This window comes from Henckelia pumila, chromosome 4 (genome assembly GCF_033568475.1).
Source record: "Henckelia pumila isolate YLH828 chromosome 4, ASM3356847v2, whole genome shotgun sequence".
NCBI lineage: Eukaryota > Viridiplantae > Streptophyta > Magnoliopsida > Lamiales > Gesneriaceae > Henckelia > Henckelia pumila.
This window is the reverse complement of record NC_133123.1, coordinates 22790940-22813146: the sequence shown is the minus strand read 5'-3', so window position 1 is coordinate 22813146 and position 22207 is coordinate 22790940. Positions and strand designations below refer to the sequence as shown.

Genomic DNA, 22207 nt, shown 5'->3' with positions numbered 1-22207 from the left:
TTTTACCCAATTTATTTTTGGATACTGTACAAAGAGGTTTTTTTCGAAAATAGCAAATAAAATATATAATTATAAAATAATAAAAAATTAACAACTTTCATAGTATAATATAGCAAATGTAGCATATTTTTAGAACCTTTTATATCGGGCACAAAATGTTTAATCTTTTTTTCTACGTAGATCAGATCTGTATGTATTTATTCATCTATTTATTTAATTATTATTATTATTAATTATTAATTATAATAATAATTATTATTATTATATAATAATGTATCAACTCAATAAAGAAAACACAGACAAAAATATCTTTACTTTGTTATTTAAATAAATTTATTATTTATCATTTATAAATATTGATATTTATTATTTTTTTCAATTTAAAAGTATTTAATTACGCAAAAAATTCACATATATCACAAGTGTCGCTTATAGATTATTTTTTTACAAATTCTATAAAAATAAATCATAATCATTTGCTTTTAGAATTTGCAAACGATATCTAAATTTTATTTTTAAAACTATTTTGATACGTTTATGTGATTTAACGATATAATATTTTGGATAAATAAAAGTTAATATTGGGCAGCGATGGGCAAAAGAGGAAAACGAGGAAGAAATATGTGTTTATTTTAAGCCCGTAGATCGAAAAATTTCGATTAACGCAGAATCTCACAAAACACAAAACTAGGGTTTCGAATGTGTTGAAAAAGAGTGCGATTCAATTCGTACCAAACTCGGCTTCTCTGATGGTATGCCTCCCCTTCTCTCTCCATCTGTATGCACGCGCGTGTGTGTGTCTATGTATGTGCTTTGCTTCTCTATTGATCTGTGGATCTATCTTTGATGAATTGTTTAGTTTTTTTTGTTCAATTCTGGAATTTAGTAGACCTAATTTCTGGTCTTTTTTGGAACGATTTGAGACGAGCTATGAGTTATCAAGAGTTGAGACATTCTTTTGTGTTAAATAATTGAGTATTTGGAATGATAAGTAGAAATAAGCCTATCCGATTTGGAATATGTTGAAATTATTTGAGTATCATTGGCTGAATTTCATGAGCCAATGGCTTATTTATGTTTACTTCACAAACTCAGGAAATTGCTGGGAACTACTACTCTCCACCTCCTATGGATTCACCAGAAGCTGCAAGCTTGCAGCAACCAGCTCGCAGAGAATCATCCAGCCCAAATTCCAAGGTATGTATGCGACTTTAGCAATGCCAATATTTCAGAACGTGTTTTTGAATGGACAATATGACATACAAGAAAGGCTATTGTATACTAGCTAATTGGGTTCGGAGGCTTAGTTATGTATTAGAATTTGATTTCTGAAAAGTTTGAATCTCAAAAATTTTTAGACAGCCTATTAATCCCTAATTTAGGCAACCATAAAAACACTAGCTCCGTGACTATGAAACAAATGTCAATCATATAGCATTTGTTAGTAGATTACCTATTCCTTTTAGATATCAATAATTGTTCCATCAGTTCATAATGTGGTGTTTCATAATCATGATATTTTTGTCTTACTTTCTCAACGATTGATAGAAATTTGTTGGGATGTTTGGAAAAAAAAGATATATATACTATTTATGGCTCTTTTCAATGATTTGTTTGTTTGACTTGTTTATGATTCATTCTTTGTGATGGTGCTTTATGCAGCATACTTCTCTCGACCATGAAAAAGATAGAGAGAGAGAGTCCTTCAGAAGCAGGGATAAGGATCGGGAACGAGGTCGTGATAAGGGCCGAGACAGGGACAGGGAGAGAGATAGGGAAAAGGACAGGGACAGGGACAAAGATAGATATCGTGATCGTGATCATCATCATCGAGACCGTCACAAGGATCGGAGTGAGAGAAGGGAGAGGGAGAGAACAAGAGATCGAAATGATGACGATGACTATTATAAAAATCGAGACTATGACAGGTGCAGAAATTCTAACTTATTGGTTGTTTTATATTACTAGTGGCTTCCGTCTGTTTTCTTTTATTTGCATACTGTTTTGAGTTTGTGAATCCAGTAATGCTTTCTATCTGTCCCCTGATATTTTAGCTGGGGGAAAGGTGTGGCTTATTCTTTTAGCTAACGAGTTACTTGAATTAGCTGAAAGTATTTTGTGAGGCGCTTTTGTTAACTGACATTCACCTTCGATGCTGCATTCCTGCTTAGATTTTACTATGTCTGTCTGTCTGTCTGTCCTTTCTATTAATCTTGCAAATATTGTTTCTAAGCCATAGATGTGTTTTTCTAATTCTATTATTGTTACGAGCTTGCAGGCGGAGAGACCATGACAAAGATAGGGATGACAAACCCAAGCATAGGTCCCGGTCTCGCTCCAAGCCTAGATCGGACCATAGATCAGGGTCCCGATCTCCTTCACGGTCTAAAAGGTAGTTTGTGATTGTAAACTTCCTCACTTTCATGTTAATAGCACAGAATTATTAAAACCTGCCATGTTATGGTCTGTTATGAGCTTGATGACTAAATTTAACTCAATTTACTTTATCTGCTATACACAATAGTGTACAAGTCCAGCTTTCTACCTTGCATCTTCATCATTGCCATCAAGTTTATTAATTGGTCTTAATTCACGAACCAAAATCTCCACTATTATTATTAATTATTATCTATAGCTCTTGGAATCTTGTCATTGATTGAATATATATTTACAGCAAAAGGACCAGTGGATTTGACATGGCACCTCCTGTTGCATTGCTTTCGAACGCTGGTGCGGCTAATGGAGGTACAAGCAACAATATTTTACCATGATGTCAATTATGATAACTATTATTCTTTCCCGTGATAGAGTGTGGAAAGTTCATATCAAATACATGGTTTCATTTTGGTAAGCGTACTCAGTTCCTAAATTTGTATATATCTCGATATGGAGCATTCTTCTGTAGATTGGCTATTCAGTTTTCCTTTAATTATTTGCTTGGTAATTGAAACTGAGAGGGTTTTGGTTTCTTGTTGTGTTTGGTGTTTGTTTGTTTGTTTTGTATGTCCTAAGTTATGTACTAAGAAGGCAATGTTGGGCTACTAGCCCCACTGTGCTGACAATGAGCGTGAGCAGACCTCTGTAGCTTTTTTGTACAAGGCAGAACGAATACAGGTCTTGTCCATCTTCAACCAGGATTTGCATGCTTGGTAGTTTTTATAAACAATTTTGTTAGAATGCCATCTTTTCTTCATAGTTACATTTATTTCCCATACGATAGTTGGTCTAAGAAACGATTTTTTTTCTTGCGTGAAGAAACATTATAGAAATCGTCAACTCTTGTTGTTTAAGAGTAAGAAGAGGGTATACTTCTAAAATTCTTGAGATGTAACTTGGTTTAACTTCTACAGGTCAGATGCTTGGGAACACCCCCGCCATTTCTGGAATGTTCCCCAATATGTTACCTTTGGCTGGTGGACAGGTTTTTTTGCAACTTTCAATGTTCTTGTTGCATGTTCTCAGTTCTATAATTCAGCTTCTAAGATTAATCTTGACTTCATTGCAGTTTGGAACACTCCCCCTAATGCCAATTCAGGCAATGACCCAGCAGGTTGCGTTCTCTTTATATTTTTTGCACGTGTTATATTGGATTTTAGTATCATGAAATATTGTCTTATCAGGCTACCAGACATGCTAGACGAGTCTATGTTGGTGGACTTCCTCCCTCTGCCAATGAACAAGTAGGGTACTCCACCTCAATGTATTTACTATTTATCATATTTGGCCACTAGTTGGATATATGCTCATCTGTCTTTGGCACTTTTTAGATGTTTTGTAAAGTGACTCCCTTTTTCTAGAACTTCAATTAATGAGGACAACGGGCTATCTTTTAGAGAAATGTCCTTTTTTTCTTTTCATATATATATATATATTTTTTTTTGGAGAGGAAACGAGGTATATTCTATTTCATTACTTGTGAATATGCTGTGGCAGTTGATTACATGTACCCTTGCTATGGCTCTTAGAGCTGTGGACTAATTAGCTTCTGTCATGTACATGTAATCTTGTCATGCTGCAGTTTTTTTGCCCCTTGCTGTTACTGAACTTTGAATTATTTGCCTCTTTACTAACTTCTAGTTTTGTGATAATGGCAGTCTGTGGCAACCTACTTTAGTCATGTTATGTCAGCAATCGGAGGAAATACCGCTGGTCCAGGTTGTCTACCGAATTTATTGTTTTTTTTTCTGTATTTGCTTATTCTGAAATGAGTCGCGATGAATAGAATTGTTCTATTTCATTTCAGGGGATGCTGTCGTAAATGTATACATCAACCATGAGAAAAAATTTGCTTTTGTGGAAATGAGATCTGTTGAAGAAGCTAGTAATGCTATGGCTTTAGATGGAATAATGTTTGAGGTATTGAAAGTCTTTTGTACTTCTAAGTTTAGTGGGGCCTATTAAATCGAGTTATTGAGTTCTATTTTGAATATCTTTTTCAATGGTATTCTTATATTTGATGCAGTACTTCTGTCACCCTAATACCAACAAAATATTGCTTACATTTTATCTACTCTTTTGTTCAGGGTGCGCCAGTTAAAGTTAGAAGACCCAGTGATTACAACCCTTCGTTGGCTGCGACTCTAGGCTCTAGTCAACCTAGCCCCAATCTAAATCTTGCAGCTGTTGGGTTGACACCAGGATCTGCTGGGGGTCTTGAGGGTCCTGACCGTATATTTGTTGGTGGCTTACCATATTATTTTACAGAAGGACAGGTTAGGGAGTTGCTGGAGTCTTTTGGACATCTGCGGGGCTTTGATCTGGTTAAAGATAGAGAAACAGGGAATTCCAAAGGATATGCATTTTGTGTGTACCAGGATTTATCAGTTACAGATATTGCCTGTGCAGCACTTAATGGGATAAAAATGGGCGACAAAACACTTACTGTTAGACGTGCTAACCAGGGTACAGCTCAACCTAACCCTGAACAAGAGAGCGTATTATTACACGCCCAACAACAAATAGCATTGCAGGTAGTGTGCTTTTATTTTGTTCTGCTTGTTCATCTTTTTTAATGATATATTGTCATCCTCAGAATTTGTCTAGTTAATTTGTCCAATTTACATGTTGAGACATTTTACAGTGCTAAACTCTACTTTATTATCTTGAAATTTGGTGGTTGTATGAAAACCGATGTTTTGTTTTTGGCATAGTTTACTGTCTTCCCTTACCGCTAGTGTTTGTTCTGTTGTGATTATTTAGAATAATAAATGGCCAGCTTAAATTATGGCTCGAAATTCTTTTGCAGAAACTCATGTTACAACCCAGTGTAGTGGCTACAAAGGTGCTGTGCCTCACAGAGGTGGTTAGTGCAGAGGAGCTCAATGATGATGATGACTACGAAGATATCTTAGAGGACATGAAAATTGAGTGTGGAAAATTTGGTAATCTTCTTCAATAACCGTTGAGACTTCTATAACTCACGAACTTGTTCACAATCTTCATCTACACTAAATATCTTTTCGTTTTGTGTTCTATTCTCTGTTTTACAGTGTTCTCGGGTCCTATATTCTGCATAACAGAAGCCACCACAAGAAAATTCCAGAACCTTATATATTTAAACAAAAACCAGCATACTTTCCTGTTTTATGCAAAAACAAATGTCTCAGCCCTTGATTTTAAATGATGCAGGTACTCTTGTAAATGTGATCATCCCACGCCCATCCCCCAACAATGAACAAGCTCCAGGTGTTGGAAAGGTTGGCCTCTGAGGTTTCCTTTTTGTGCATTCGTTGTCTGGTTGCATTTGTGTTGATTAAAATAAAACATCATGTTTTTTGTTCAGGTGTTCTTGGAGTACGAGGACATTGAAGGTGCTACGAAAGCTCGACAAGGGCTACACGGAAGAAGATTCGGGGGAAAAGAAGTTGTGGCAGTTTTCTATCCAGAGAACAAGTTTTCCGAGGGTGTGTATGATGGCTAGTTTATAGTCATTTGCTCTGGCATCTCAAGTCATATCGAGGTTTAGGAAATAATCAAAATTAATGTCCGATGCCAACTATTGCTTCTCTCTCTCTTTTTTTTTTGGTGCTACTTTTTTTACGGGAAGACCTTTTGTATTAATCAGCTCGAGGGCTTGACCTTTGCATAGTGTTTGCTTGATGTCTATTATGATAATGGTTTTACCTAGTATAAAGCTCTATTAATTTCGAATCTTAACTATATGTCTTGTGCGTTTTACTTTTGTTTATTATATTCTTTTTTGACAATTACAACACTAATATCTGCTATAATTTAATAACGTTCAAGCCTGCTAAATATCTAGATTTATTTTTTTAACATTTGAAAATATATTTGTCATATCAACTTACATATAAATCTTAATAAAAGACTAGAGAGACCAAAACAACTTAGATATGGTAATTCATAAGAACGAAGTAGCAAATGATTATTTGAATTTTGTGTGTGTGAACTATGAAATAAAACTGTATTTTTTTTAGCGTTACAACCTTGTGATCATTGAACGTTTTTATCAATCTCTAAACTTTTTAAATGTTATTTATTTATTATATGTATTCTAGTATTATAAAATTAATAAATTTATTTCACAGATAATGCCACAATAAAAATAGAGACCACTTACATATTTCCAATAACTGTTTACTCTTTGATTATCCATATTACAGCATTACGGAAAGGAAATAAATTGCATAAAATTAAAGATATTATGGGTGAAATTGTGTCTTCTTGCACAATGATCAGAAAAACTAAACTAAATTTTGCATGCACTCGAACAATTCTGTCAATAGCTATTCACTTTATATACTAACCCTTGAAATCCTCTCACCAAGCCCATAAAACAATCAAGTGAATCCACAATACATCCACTTTTTTCCTTGAATGGACCAAAAAACGCAGGTTAAACCAAATCCTTAAACACTGTTCTTGGATATCACCTCTCCAAATCTTACGTACCATTGGGCATCTGATGAATTGTTCTCCGGTTCACCTTGCCGCTGAGGCGTCTCTAGATGGGGTTGTCCTTGACCGATCACAAACTGTGCATAGTCGACGCTTTTTGGAAGAGTCGAGCGAGGTTTTGATGGCGGAGGCGGGGGTAAGAATGACAGAAGGACTCTTGAAACCTCATGCATAGTTGGTCTTTCGGATGGGTAGCGTTTCGTGCAAAGCAACGCCAGCTGAAATGTTTTTCTTACATGAGATAAATCCATGCAAGTCACTGATACTTCAGGGTCGACGGTTTCCATTATCGTGTTGTCGTCTGCTTTAGACAGTACCTGAAACATAAAACGTAGAAGTACAAGGTTATTAGTTAAAAGTTAAGTGGTGATTATAGCATAAACATGATCAAGTTATATAATTAAAAATGGTAATAAAAACAAAAACTGATAATATTACCAGGTGATGCAAGTTTGAGTCGTTGTCAACAGCCTTCTTGCCAGTCAATAGCTCGAGAAGCACAATGCCGAAGCTATAAACATCTGATTTTTCAGTAAGCCTAGAAGTCCTGGCGTACTCTGGGTCGATATACCCTATTGTTCCAAGAACGTACGTAGACGCATGTGTTTTTGCTGCAGGTAAACATTTTGCGATTCCAAAATCAGATAGATGGGCCTCGAAATTTTCATCAAGTAGGATATTCGATGATTTCACATCCCTGTGAATGATCCTGGGGTTGCAATCATGGTGGAGGTATGCTAGCCCTTGTGCAGCACCAACAGCAACTTTTAGACGAGTTTCCCAGTCAAGCTTTACCTTTTTCAATGCACCTGTCATGTAGATCACCTAAATATCAGAGCTTGAATCGTTTAAAATTAAGTTGAAAACATGAAATATAGACGCTAGTTGTGCTTTAAGACAAGATTTTCATGATCCTGATCATATTGATCAAAAGGTCAAGTGGCTAACAGGAAAAAGATTGACAACGTATTAATCTTTTAATTTCCAAGAACATGAGAGACAAAGGAAACCCAGATTTTTTATTTTTTTACGAACTTCAATGTTTTATTGCGAGTAAAATTGAAGAGAAATTACTAACCATGAAGGAGATCCCAGAGAGAGCCATTTTCCATGTAATCATAGAAGAGTAGATCTCCCTGGGGAGACAAGGAGTAACCATGCAAGCTGACAAGATTTCTGTGCCTTATACGGCCAATAGTCTCAAGCTCAGTCTCAAACTCGCGAGAGTTGTGAGGATATTGATTATAGAGTCGCTTAATGGCGATAGGCCTGGAATTTTTTAATTCACATTTATATACGGTGCTTGAAGCTCCATATCCTATTATGTATTTCTCACTCAAATTCTCAGTGAGTCTCATTATATCCTCATATGTATGAATAGCCATATCCATGTGAAGAACAACAAGTTTTGACGAACCTGTTGATGAAACACGCATGAAAACACCGAAGAAAAAAGAAAGAAAAAGAGAGATAAAAATAGTCCCACGTGACCTTGCATACTCTTATTAGAGCCCTTCGTGAATGGCTTCGGTTGGTTGGTTTTGTATATGGCAACAACGATCATTGATAACATAGTAATAAAGCCCAACGTGATGCAAACAACTGCTGTTCTTGAAAACATGGCTAGTATAAAGGGCAAAGGTAAACAGTAGGTGTTAAGATCGAGGGTAAGAACAAAATACAAGAATTGTGCAATAACAGCAACAGTATCAAATCATATGGTAGTACCTTTGGATTTTGGGGGATATGGATAGCATATTGAGCCCAACCAGTGACCACACAGTAAGGGGTTCCCAATGAAGCTGTATAACAAAAGATCAAGATGACCACAAAGACAACGAAAAATTATTATAAACAGTAAACTCCGCAGAGATAGTTCATTTTATCTTACCTATCAGGTGGAAAACGAGAGAAGTTTCTTCCAAGCGGAACTGAACCAGTAAAGTTGTTATAAGAAACATTCCTGAACAGAAGAAGCTTTCGTTACACCAAGAGACTTGGAAAAATGAAACTTCAAACAATGAAATCATAGAACTCGGTAACTCACAGTCTGTCAAGACTCAAGCAATTGCTTAGTTTATCAGGTATTCTTCCAGTTAGATAATTGTTATTTAGAATGCTGCAACACAGCAACTTGCCTTAGAGATAGAACCATTCAAGCAGTAGGTAAAAGTGATTGCATGGGAAAAAGGATGTAGTTAAGAAAACAAACATACAGAAAAGCAAGATTTTGCAGCTGCCCCAACTCTTCAGGGATGCTGTTTGACAACTTGTTGAACGACAAATCCCTACAAAATGATTTGCATGTAAAAGATATCACATCTAGTAAAGGACTGGTAATATTGGAGAAATTAACATTTACGATAAAACTTCTTTTTAAAATAGAAGCTTACAGAATCTGAATGCTCCTTAGGCTCCCAAATTCGGAAGGTATGGATCCATCAAGATGATTATGACTTAAGTTCCTATAAATTAGCAGAGTTTGCATATGATTTAATTCATACAACAAATACTATGACAAGAATAATCTATTTTTACTACTATATACATGACTTACAAAGTAAGAAGGTGTTCTAAATCACCAACAGAGGCAGGAAGAGATCCTGAGAAATCATTGTTCGACAGGTCCCTAAGAAAAATACCGTCATGCAAAGATTTCCAAAGCCATTAAATGTAAAAGGTGAATCTTAAAACTCACAATGTATCGAGATTGATAATGTGCCCAAGCTCTACAGGTATAGAACCATGAAACTGGTTGGAGGAAAGATTCCTGGAGATCAAGAACATAATTTCAGCATTTATACATGAAATACAAGATGAAAAAACTATAAGATGAAAACATACAGATATGTCAGGCTCTCTAGGTGTTTTAGCCCAGATGGAATGGATCCATTCAAACGGTTGCCATGCACATTTCTGAGAAAAACCAAAAAGATATATCACGATTCACTCATGTTTTGAAATGAGCATGTCTGAATAAATATGAATACAAAATCTTACAGTTGATTCAATGCCGTGCATGAACTGAGATTTTCAGGAATGGGCCCATCCAGATTGTTATTAGCCAGATTTCTAGCAGACAGCAATGCACAACCAATTGGCTCACAAGAGCAAAGAGGAGAAAATAAGGCAGTTTAATAAAAAAATACTCACAATTCAAAGAGTTGTTCCAAATTCCCAAGTTCAGCAGGTATACCTCCAAGAAGTTGGTTGTCATTTAATTGCCTACAAGTTTGCATTATTTAGCAATGCAAATAAGGAAAATATCAACACTGCTATGTTTTAGATTTAATAATTTCTCACAAATAGCTAAGCTTCGTCATATTTCCCAGCTCAGGTGGAATTGGCCCCGTGAGTTTGTTACCATGAAGGTACCTGAAATAGGTAAGTAAATGTTATAAAAAGGGGATGGGAAAGAGAGATGCTTGGAAATTCATAAACTCAGATAGCCCAGAACTAACAGCTTCCCGGTGTAAGTAAGATTTCCAAGAATTGCTGGAATAGGTCCAACTAATTGATTTTCACTCAGATCCCTGAAAAATATTCAAGAAAAACTTGTTATTTAAAAATGCCTGCAGAATTTATCAGTGATCTATTTTGTCGATGAAAAACAAGTTCTGATCGGAATGTCAATGCTTACAAGACTGCGAGTGCTTGCATCAGACCTATCACCTCAGGAATCCTTCCAGTTAGCATATTCCCTTGTAAGGACCTGTCCAGAAATCAACCAGTCGCATGGATCATCAGTCCAGCACTGTACAGATATATTTTGCAACACACCATTTTCGCCATGCAAGCATAGAAGATAAACTTACAGAGTAGCTACTTGTAAGAAACCGATATTGTATGGAATCTCTCCAGTGATTTGATTATATGAGATATCCCTGACACCATGAATATTTAAATCATTATTCCAAATTGTGCCAGTTAACTACAGCGTATCTTGTCGAGAACTTACAGGATCTCGAAGCTTGTGCAATTACCAATATTATCTGGTATAATTCCAGTCAGATTATTGCCCCTTACATCGCTGCAATAGTAAAAAGAAAAACTCAATCTTGGTTCTGGCAACAACTAGTTGCTTTACTATAGTTAAAATAAAATGAAAAATAAGTAAATAACATATGTACTTACAAATACCAAAGGCCGGTTAACTGGCACATATCAGGGGACAATGTGCCGGTAAGCAAATTTCCTCGCAAGCCACTGTCCAAATAAAATTTATGATAAACGAAACCTTGTAGGAATCTACTAGTGGGGGAAAAAAAGTAACACCAAAAGAAGAATGACTGGCTGGTAAAGAATTCAATCACAGTACTTACAGGTATTGAAGTACTTCATTCCAGTAGATTAATCTTGGTATCTCGCCTGTAAGCTGGTTTCGAGCAAGGTCTCTGGGAATACCCACAAAACAAAGTTTAACCTCGTTCCAGAGGCAACAAATAAAAATACCTTAAAGTTTCTGATTTCTAACTTTAACTGCAAATTTTCCAAACAAGTTTTTTTGAAGACGTAAATTTTTTGCTGCTGATAATTTAACAAGTAACCCACTCACAGTGACTTTAAGTTAGGAATTTGGGTTAATGTTGAAGGAATTGGACCGGTCAACTGGTTGTTCTTTAGATTCCTGTGAGAACATACATCATATCAACTCATGACCAACAATAACATCTCACGTGATAAACAAAAATATCCATGATTGCCATTTACAACTAAATACATGACATAACAGTTACTTACAGTACTTCAAGCTGCTTAAGCTTAGAGATTGAAAAAGGTACATCTCCATCTAGCAGGTTATCAGACATATCTCTGAAATACGACATTTTGAACTTCGGTAAAATTAATAAGAACAATCGTGTCTTTAAAACACCTTATCCAAACCTCAAAAATAATACCAAGAACCACATATAACTTACAGTAGAATCAAAAAAACACAGTCGCCAATTTCATCCGGAATCTGACCAGTTAATTTATTCCCCTGAAGATCTCTGTAAAATCAGAGCATACAAGCACATTAAAGAGTTAAATGACATGAAAAGTTCCCGTAGAAGAAGAGTTAAACTATTTTTATTGTAAAGATCTTACAAGGATTGAAGACTCCTCAGTTCCCCAATAGCTGGTGAAACTTCCCCACCCAAGTTCAGATTAGACAAATTTCTTCATACAACAATCCATAATACAAGTTAGATCCGGTAAAATTCATATGAAACCACATATAGCCGGGTAATATACATATTCATCAAATCGAAAATTAAAAATAAAATAAAAAACAACTTACAAGGCTACAACAGAAGTGCTGAAATTGCCACAGGATACGCCGCGCCATGAACAGAAGTCTTCGTTTTGAGCATAATCCCAATCCAAAAGTACGTTGACCACATTGCTAAAAGAAGCTTTAATGGACATCAATGCTTCACCTGTAAACATCAGTAACATATTTAGGATAGAACAAAAACTTCCTCCGCATATCAATTCAAAAATTACTAAAACAATATATTGAAAGCAGAATCCAAATTTAAAACAAGGGCAAATCAAATATATCCATTTTACACCCACAAAACCAGGGCCCAAAAATAACAATAAACAGAATTTTGCTTTATTCCTTTCCAACTTGGCAATATTTATGCTCCATCTCTCACGAACCTTATCATGCGTATCAAAGACTCGTTACGGTCAAGCAGTTGAATATCTTCAAAGTATTTAAAAAAAATCAGCCCAACAAAGTTTAAACAGAATTTACAACACCAATTGCAAATCCTCCACAAAATAATGAGAAAATAAATTTCAGTCGAGAAATGAAGAAAAAATATTGAACATTCGAAAGGAGTAAATATCGAGCATTTGGGACTTGGAAACAGCTTAGAATGTTCTAAATGCGCAAGTATCAAACAGTTCTCCAGACATTTCCGAAACCAAACAATGGAAATGGAAGAAAGAAAAGTAGAAAACATAAATATTCAGTAGCTAAAAGAAAGACAAATATCTTGCTACCAAAAAATTCAAAATTCCGAACTTTCAAATTATTTACGGAAAACAGAGAACATAAGGAGTACAACGAAAAAGGTAGAACACAGAGTAAAGTAACATTCTTCACAAGAAGAAAACTAAAGGCCAACTTTGCAAAGATTAAAAAAATGTTGCCCATCAAACTCCAAAAGGTCAAAAAAGACGAGTAAAAGAACCACAAACACAATATTCATAAAGAAAAAATAACCTTCATTGCTGAGAGACGAAACCAGAGGAAAGAGAACCAAGAGCACCGCCACATATAAGACCAGACCCACTTCCAGCTTCCACCTCTTCTCCATGAACAACCCTTTTCGCTCCTCCATGCTCCAAACCCACTAAGCAAAAAAAGGCTGAAAACCACAATAAAAATGCGTTCTTGCAGCACAACTTCAAACACCCAACCACCAAATCTCATCCATATCTCCCCTCAAAACTTTCAGCATGAATGTTTGTCGCCACAAAACCGCATCAAATACGTGCAAATGCGTACGAAAAGCATCCGTAAAACGCCAGGGAGAAAGAGAGAGAGAGAGCGCACTACCGGCAAGAAAGTTTTTGGGAGCAGAAGCGTTGCAGGAAGCAGGCGTTTAGCGTGAAGTGGAAGGCAGAGCAATAAGAGAAGAGAGCGAGTGAGTTTCTGTGCAGAAACAATAATGTTTTGTTTCAGAGATGCGTTTAATGTATTTGGCAACAACACACTGCAGAGACACTGTGCAGTACACAAAGGCTACGCCATTTGCGACATTGGCTTTAAGAAGAGAGATAAAGAGAGGATCCAGTGTACGGATGGTGACAGGTAAACGGCGGTGAAGCGACGTTAAATAGTGGTCGCGGGTCAAGGGCTGATAGATGGCCGCCGTCAGCCGTACCGCCGTTACCCAAACTTTTCTTGATTTTTTTTGTACGTTTTTATCATTTTATTTATTTGTTTTTTTTTTTTTTGAGAAATTTTATTTATTTGTTGATTATGCATATAAAATCCAAACTTGATGTATGTTTGTATTTTTTATTGATTTGATATATTAAAACTTTATTTTATTTAGAATTCCTATTGTTTTGGTCGGTATTTATCTATACTGGATCTGTCTGGTTTGGAGGATGCCAAGTCAGCTCTGTTTATTGATTATCTCGTAAAAATATCTTTTAACTATTTATTGTTATTTAATTATTGAGCACTATGCATGTTATATGGACAAACTGCTCATGGAAATAAAAATTGGTTTCAAACATATTTATACGTGAGATAGATGGATTTAATTAATTAACATAAAAATAAAAAAGGTTTTTAGAAATATTTATATATGAAACGGATCAACTTAATCAATAGCTGAAAAGTAATGTGTTTAACGTAATAATAATAATTTTGTATGAATCAGGTAATAAGATATATGTATCATAATATAAAATCGTGAGATAATCTCATAAAAATTTCATAAGTTTTTATGGAATTCGAAATTCAAATACGAAAAACAATTATGAAATAATTGTATTTAAAATTTTGTGTTTTTAAAAATTGGGAATAAAATCGCTAACAAATTATTTAAATATGTTTGAATTTTCTTAATATAAGTGTAGGACTGAGCATTTGTCATTTTATCAAAATTTATAGTTGACGGTAATGATACAACTCAAACCTTTTAAAACACACAGCAGTTCAAATGTCATGGTTCGATCGCTTTACCAAGCAGAAACAAATGTTACACCTCAACAACAATATATTAACATATTAATATTTTTAAGGAATTCTTTTTAAATTTTTAAACCGCTGATGGTAATAATGCAATTCAAATTTTTTAAACAACACAACAGTCCAAACGTCATGGTTCCAAGGACGGATTTAGCTTAATTAGGTCAGTCCTAGGCTGTAGCCCACCCCAAAAATTTTTTATTACGTATGTAAGTTTTTTACTTAATCCAAAAAAACTTACTTTTTCACATCGGAAGAATAGCCCACTTTCTTAATTCTAGTGCAAAACTTCATTTTTTAGAGGAAAATTGCATTTTGTTCTTGCAAATTTATATTTTATAATTTTGATTTTCTATGTTATCAAATTTCAGTTTTAATCACACAATGTTTTTTGGTATTAATTCTAGTCTTTTTTTTATTGAAAGTGCTAATGTAGCAATATACACTCCAGTATCATACCAGTACTACATTGTTTTCATGTCAGAGCCAAGTCGAAAAAAGATGAAAGTTGCCAAAAAAACAAAAACAGCGGACTAAAATTGAAATTTGACAACATGAAAGATCATAATCCTAAAGACAAACATATAGGACCAAATACACGATTTTTCTATTTTTTTAGTAGTACAACGTAATGTATTTTTTTATAATATATAATTTATTGATTAAATTCAAGTCCATCCCAACTCTAATTTCTAAATCCGTCCCTGCATGGTTCGATCGCTCTACCAAGCAGGAACAATTGTTCCATCCCAACAACAATATATTAACATATTAATATTTTTTTTTTTAGATTTTTCACATGCGTTTGAATCAATTAACCCCATGTCACAAAATCTTTAAATTTAATGATCCAAATGTAAGGAATTCTTTTTAGATTTTTCATATTGATATCTTGCTTGAGTACTAATATAATATGAAATAGACTTTTTAAAATTTTATTATTTATATATTATATATAAGGACTTAATTCGTTATTATTTTTCCAAAAATAAATCGAGATCATGTTAAAATTGTACAAATAATTTTTTTTTTTGAAACTAAATTTGTACATATAATTAATATAATATAAAAATGAGTCAAAGGCTAGCTAGAAATTTTAACTTTGACCAAACAGTAATAACTCCATGGTCCATAGCTCCTCGGTCTCACATATTAAAAAACAGTTGAATTAATTAATCTTCCAATCATTACATTGAGATATTTATACAAAAATCATGAGATAAACCAACAAATTACAATTGTTAGTCGGAAATTTCGCAAATAAATATATGTTATATGTTGATTAATAAATAAATACTCAAAAATAAACAACAATCGAGATTAATTGGATTAAATTTAAAAACATTTACATTTGAAGTTGGAAGTGTAATAAGAAGCCGCCAAATCGAGCTAAAGAATTTTAGCTCAGAATGAAGTGTTAGCATACATACGAAATTATTCAAATATCATGTTTTAATCGTTCTTCAACGTCTGTACTATACAAGACTACAATGCATACATCGATCCGAGTAGCAAATAACTAAAATATTTTAAAATATATTTATAAAGTTAGCTCAAATATTACGTTTCTATTGGTAACCAATAACTCGAGCCATTTAATGTTTGGTAGACGAAACATTTCTCGAGCTCATCAGTAATGCATGCATATGGAGTCATGGACTACGGTGGTCCTGTGGGGATAGGGGTGGGGGCGCGTGCGCTACACGGCCCCGATCTGCGCGTGTTTATGATAACTGGGATTTGCTTGGTATGGTAGGAGTCAGAAAATGGGTGGTGTAAAAGATACAGTAGAAATTGCTATTACCACTCTCCCCTCATTTTCTTCCTACCACAAAGGGCCATGGTACAAGTTATTATTATTTTTATATAATACAATATAATATGTAAATGTGACAACAAAATTAAATTGTGATAATTGCGAAATATCATTCAATTCCATATATTATCTCAATTTTTTGTCGATCTTTATTTAGTGGCCCATGTATGTCGTGCTAAATGCCTTCATTTACCTTTTAATGCCCAAACTAGAAGAATCTTGAAAGATCAAAATTTATATTCGAGAAGATCTTTATTTTTCTTACTTATATATACACAGTTATATATGTCTCAAAGTTTGATAATTCTTTGGGTTTTTTTTTTAGAATATGTTAAATTCTTTCTTTGAAATCCAACAATATATCTTCTAATAGCCCACTTATCCATTCATTTTTTAGACCATGATTATTTACGGTTCATTTGACATCAAAATCTAAAGTTTAGGTCAAATCATAACTAATTGCATGATCAAACTAAAAAAACACACATTTTGTACAAACATATAACAGACTTTTCAACAGGATACAAGAAGGCAAAATCCATTTTCTTGAAATCTTGAGAGAGAAATTTATTTACCCTTTTGAGTTTTGGCAGTGGACTATGACAATGCAATAAAGTTTTCGTAATTATGCAAGGAATCATTAAAAGGGTATCATTTAAATGAATTTTGCTTCGTTGAGAAAGGGAAATAAATAATATATGCACATAAATATGGTCAGAGAATATATTTTGTAACTTGTGGAGAAATTTCAATTTTGACTGCAGGCTGAATTTTTCAGAGTGGCCGTCCTCCACGTTGAGATTCTTTTGTTTACTGCACAGTAATTATTGAGATGCCAAAAGTACACCACTTTTAATTCAAGATCCCTTTCCCTTCATGAATAATGCATGTGAAAAAGGTCAATGTTTTCAATTTTGCTTGCCATATTTGTGATTTGGAGGAGTTGGCTTTTGCATTGTTACTTTGTGCATTTTGGGGTAAAGCTTATCTTATAAATTAATGGTAAAAAAAACCCTAGAAAAATTTAGGAACATAATAAAGCTCTTATCAACATTTGGATCGTAATTAAATTTTGGAAAAACTGCAATTTTCGTTCTTTTTGTTTGTCACTTTGCGGTTTTGGTCCTCTATATTTTCATATTTCAGTTTTAGTCCTGCATGTTTTGATTTTTAGCAATTTCAGTCTTTTTTATTCGAAAATATTTACGTGACACTATACACGTCAACTCCACGTCGGCACTGCATCAGTAACACATCAGAAAAATGACTAAAATTACCAAAAAAAATAAAGATAGCGGACTAAAACTAAAATTTGAAAATGTAGAAGACCAAAATCGCAAAGTGACAAACATACGAAATTAAAAAAAAAAACAATTTTTCCTTAAAATTTTGGACATTAGTCTTGCTGATTCTTTCTATACATTTTTTGTATTTATAGAAAGTGGTCCATGCGTACCTTAGATATCAATCTCAATCTATGATCATATCAGATAACAACTCCGTTTTTAACTAATCCGATGCATTATTTGAATCCAATTTCATATCTAATTATATGCTCAGAAATGAATGGTCCATACTTGGAATATTTATACCAAGCTATGATCGCATCTAGGTTAGCAATTATGATCACAACATCCTCCTTTTTGGAATTCATGTTGATTATTGAAAAGATCAATATTTTCTCTAGCTCCTAACAGGAGTGCAATGCCAATGTGAAAGTTGTTTTCGTTCAGCCTCCTATCTCTATAAATTAATTCCGATATGGAATATTCTGCAAATTATATTTTTAAGAACAACAAATATGATATGCGATTATAGGTTGCGAATATAAGTTGTGTAACGAATAAGTATAAAGTGAAGTGTACCATCACTATATCTATCTTTTGGTGGAGCAACCAATATTTGGTTTCATAATCGATTTTGGAGCACATGTCAATTGTCACGTGGTTGAATTCCATAAGCTTTTATTTGGAAAGGGTTGACCCCGAAGGGGACCCCATTCCACATGAGTTAGAGGTCCATTGGTTCATAAATTTTTATATGATCGACCGAGATGGAGATGGAGATGATTGGATAATGACAATTATCTTTGGGAAAAAGATATTTAAATCATGATATTTAAATTTTTATATATTTTAAAATATTTGAGTTGAATCATTAATAACTTAACCACACTTCGGATACAGAAGTTGTAGTTTAAAAGATATTTAAATAAATCTATTTTTTACTGTCTTATTTTTAAAAAAAATAAAAAAAGTTGTTTCGGTCTTTGGATAGATGTTAAAAGATATTGTTTTTATTTTTATTTTTAAATATAAATAGAATTAAAAACCTAACACAAAACTCTTATTAAACCGTCTCACATGTAATTTTGCGAGATGCATCTCCTACTCGAGCCGACCCATGAATTTTTTTATATGAATAGTATTATTTATCACTCTATATGTGGATCAAATCGAGTAGTTTTATGGATAAATATACGTGAGATTGTCTCATATATGACCTACCAAAAGCCTAAAAGCAATAAATTCTAAATTCTAAATTTTTTTAAAAAAAACAAAACAAAACACTGTAATTTTTAAGAAAAATATTTTTAAAAAAAAAAAGGAGTTTAATTTATTGAATTTCCAACCAAAGACAAAGAAACTCTTGGTTATTATAAATTATTAGTTAAAACTTCTCCTCAAAAAAATCGGATTATTCTATGTTACTTTTAGACTATTTCTCTCTCGTAATGTGGTCAAATGTCAACTATTGTATTATCAACACATGTGTTAATTTTCATAAAAATATAAGAGTCTCACGTGATTTAATAGTATTGAAATAAAAAAAAAAAACACTCTCAATGTAGCATAAAAATAAAAAAATCCTAGTTATCAAATGGTATAAAAATATGTGTGCGCATAGATGGATTGAAGACTCATCTATTTTAAACATTCGGACGGTAATTAAATTCTGGACATAGTATATTTTGTCTTATTGAATAATACGAACTTCAAATTTGTTCAACTGTATATATTTTTGTCATGTTTAGGTTACTTTCTCGTAATTCGAGTCATTCTTTAAATTCAACGTCACATTTGAAATTATACGAAAACTCTTAAGAGACGGTCGTATGCAATCAATTAATTTAGATTGTAAGCTTCATTTATGAAAAAACATTACTTTTTGTAGGTGTGTTGGTTGTGTCTCACATCGGTTAGGTGAATATCCCGAGAGTCCAATATATAGACAAATACAAACCTCTCTCTTGAACTAGCTAGTTTTTAGGGTTGAGTTAGGTCCAATTCCATTTCTTAACACTTTTTCAAGCCAAAGATATTATTTTTCATTATAAGTATGAGTCGGATTGACCCGTCTCATATACATAAATTTGTGATACCATTTCACCGATACATGACCTACTTATAAAATTATATTGTATAATAATTAGAAATTAGTGGTCGATGATTTGAATATTGATACGAGTTTATATGACACTCGAGTGTCAACCGTAACAACTCTTGAACCAAGAGAAGAAATCAAAGCCATAAAATTTCTTTCCCTCGTAAGCTAATTCTCGAGTCTTGGAAATAATAAATAATTAGTGTAATAATTATAGGTAGTTTGAAGGTTAAAGTAATTGTTTTGTTTTAGCTATATATAGATTTCTGTATTTAGAACAAAAAGGGACACTAAATATTTCATAAGTTATAATATATTGTGATTCTTTTCAAATATTTATCTCTTTGGTGGATTTTGAAGAGTGGCGAGTTTTTCAGCCCTGTGTCTTGAATTTTCTTTGTTTTCTTTCGGATGGTGTATCTGTATCCCGTACGAAAGATTGAGATGGTGAGCTATGTTCTCTATTCGTTAATTCATTCGAATTTGTTTCAATATCAGTGTATGGGAGTTGTCTATGCTACCATATTGGGGTAGTGTCCAAATAAGATCCAACGGTCCATTATTTTTAGTATTTGATACCATATGTATGATCACATATCTGTTAGTACTAGTCCTATTTTTGGGATTCATATTGATTTATATTGAAGAGATATTTTCTCTAGCTTCTAACACTAGAGCAATGCATTTGTGAAAGCTGTGCTCTCTATAATAACGTCTATGCTTTGTTTTGGCAAAAAGAGTTGAGTCTACATTTCTGAAAAGTTAGTTCCAATAATGTTCAAACCATGTTGTGTGATGTTGAGTAGATGAGGCTGTTACAACTCGTTATTTAATTAATTGTTAAATATGGCATCAATTTCAGTCATTTTGCCAATTCATGGAAGCAATTGGTTTGATTTTTCAACAAAAAAAAAAACAAAAACAAAATCATATTTCAAGTACAAGAGTTGATGTTACGATGGATGTTAATTAATTGATATAAGTTATATAAAGAATAAATGTGAATTTAGATGGAGATGGTTAGGGAATGACATGCTAGCTAAAAAAAACAAAGTGTTTGAATTATACGATTTAAAATATCCGAGTTGAATCGTTATGATCAGAAGTTTTTTTTTTCGTAAAATGACTAAAATTTAATCCGATGCTAACATTAATCACGTGCTCACCGGTGATCCAAAAATTATTTTAATTCAACACGTCTAATTGCATGTGTTCCTTTTAAATATCTCCATATGAAGAAACAACTCCTTGGAGATTGTTTCTTGTTTAGGGTTCGGATACCGTACCAAAACATCGAATTATCGAAATATCGTAACGAATTTTTTTTGATATACAAACATTTTTTGGTATACCGAATTTTTTTCGGTATCTGTATAGTATCAGTATGGATTTTTTTCATACCAAAATTTCGAAATTTCGGTATCGTTATCGGTATGAATTTTTTTCATACCGATATTTTTGGTACGATATACCGAAAACACATCCCTATTCTTGTCTGTTTCATATTGTTTCCTATAAAACACTTTCTAGCTAGGCATAGTATATTATTTATTCGTTCATCTAATTTTTAAATTTTGTGATGACGTTAAATAGTAAATACTTAATTTTATTCTATCGTCAAATTAATCCGCTGAAGTATTTCCTCAGTATATAACAACATATCATTTTGATCAACTAAAAAAAGCATAATATTTCAATACTGGATATTAAAATAATATGAATGCTTATAATACTTAATATTTATACATTTTAACGGGTTGAAATCAAATCCAATGGTTTTAAAAATTAAAATAATCTCTGACGTTTATACACTAGTGTGCAGTGCAGTGCATAGCCGACTCCAAAGGAGACCACCCAAGCAGCTGCCTTGGGACTTTCTTTGGCGAGGGTCTTAATTTTTTCAAAATATATTTTTATTTTTATTATGGTTTTTTTTTCTATTAAAACTTTGGAGAGCCTCTTGATTATTTTGTTTTAAATTAAAACATTGATCAGTTTTTTGTACCTTTTCCTTAAAAATCTTTTTATTATAATTTTTTTTAAAAAAAGTCTTTTTAACGTTAAATTATTCTACTTAAGTGAATTAGGTTGTCGAATTGGGTCAACCATCTGTATTTTTTTTATTGAATGTGATTTTCTTGTCTAGCTAGCTGTGTATTGTGGTTGATGTTTTTATTTTTAATCAATTAATAATTGATTTCGTTTTTGATATCTAAGAGTACTCTAGAATCTTGTGATTGATTAATTTGGCTCTTGGAATAATTTTACTTCATTCGATTATAATTATTTATTACATTTGTTAGTATTTAAATTATAATTTTTATTTTTTTGTTAGATAATTATTTATGTTTTTTTAGTTTGATTATTCTTATTCAATTTGTATTATGCAT

General features: G+C 33.1%; 2 protein-coding genes across 5 annotated transcripts; one reads left to right on the top strand and one right to left on the bottom strand.

Annotated features, from left to right (window-relative positions):
- Nucleotides 1-599: 599 nt before the first annotated feature.
- On the top strand, nt 600-6156 carry LOC140863146 (splicing factor U2af large subunit B-like). Of its 4 annotated transcripts, none has more exons than XR_012143853.1 (14): nt 600-752; nt 1096-1197; nt 1663-1928; nt 2279-2392; nt 2675-2745; nt 3351-3421; nt 3506-3550; nt 3621-3680; nt 4095-4155; nt 4244-4356; nt 4524-4970; nt 5246-5381; nt 5490-5696; nt 5783-5863. XR_012143853.1 is itself a non-coding variant. In XM_073266336.1 (14 exons), the coding sequence occupies exons 1-14, from the start codon at nt 750-752 to the stop codon at nt 5918-5920; spliced, it is 1695 nt and encodes a 564-aa protein (XP_073122437.1). In that variant the 5' UTR covers nt 600-749; the 3' UTR covers nt 5921-6156. The 4 variants fall into 4 exon arrangements, 3 of the variants coding, with proteins under 3 accessions (XP_073122437.1, XP_073122436.1, XP_073122435.1); XM_073266336.1 differs by having other exon boundaries at nt 5629-5696; nt 5783-6156; XM_073266335.1 differs by lacking the exons at nt 600-752; nt 1096-1197; nt 1663-1928; nt 2279-2392 and adding an exon at nt 3013-3114 and having other exon boundaries at nt 2723-2745; nt 5629-5696; nt 5783-6156.
- A 404-nt stretch (nt 6157-6560) lies between these two features.
- On the bottom strand, nt 6561-13678 carry LOC140867520 (uncharacterized). The gene is made up of 27 exons (XM_073272597.1): nt 13136-13678; nt 12200-12338; nt 12007-12078; nt 11838-11909; nt 11659-11730; nt 11474-11545; nt 11241-11312; nt 11053-11124; nt 10877-10948; nt 10734-10802; nt 10559-10630; nt 10380-10451; nt 10222-10293; nt 10072-10143; nt 9919-9990; nt 9763-9834; nt 9617-9688; nt 9476-9547; nt 9312-9383; nt 9135-9206; nt 8966-9037; nt 8810-8881; nt 8647-8720; nt 8410-8541; nt 7997-8335; nt 7357-7727; nt 6561-7235 (listed from the first exon to the last, which is right to left on the bottom strand). The coding sequence occupies exons 1-27, from the start codon at nt 13251-13253 to the stop codon at nt 6870-6872; spliced, it is 2976 nt and encodes a 991-aa protein (XP_073128698.1). The 5' UTR covers nt 13254-13678; the 3' UTR covers nt 6561-6869.
- Between the last annotated feature and the right edge of the window lie 8529 nt (nt 13679-22207).

Excerpts from the sequence above, each read along its gene's own strand:
- LOC140863146 (XM_073266336.1), top strand. Across the intron at positions 1,198-1,662 it reads CATCCAGCCCAAATTCCAAG|CATACTTCTCTCGACCATGA; the intron begins GTATGTATGCGA and ends TGCTTTATGCAG. Across the intron at positions 4,156-4,243 it reads AGGAAATACCGCTGGTCCAG|GGGATGCTGTCGTAAATGTA; the intron begins GTTGTCTACCGA and ends ATTTCATTTCAG.
- LOC140867520 (XM_073272597.1), bottom strand. The coding sequence starts at position 13,253 with ATGGAGGAGCGAAAAGGGTTGTTCATGGAGAAGAGGTGGAAGCTGGAA. Across the intron at positions 8,721-8,809 it reads TCTCGTTTTCCACCTGATAG|CTTCATTGGGAACCCCTTAC; the intron begins GTAAGATAAAAT and ends TTTGTTATACAG. Across the intron at positions 8,542-8,646 it reads ATATCCCCCAAAATCCAAAG|CCATGTTTTCAAGAACAGCA; the intron begins GTACTACCATAT and ends CCTTTATACTAG.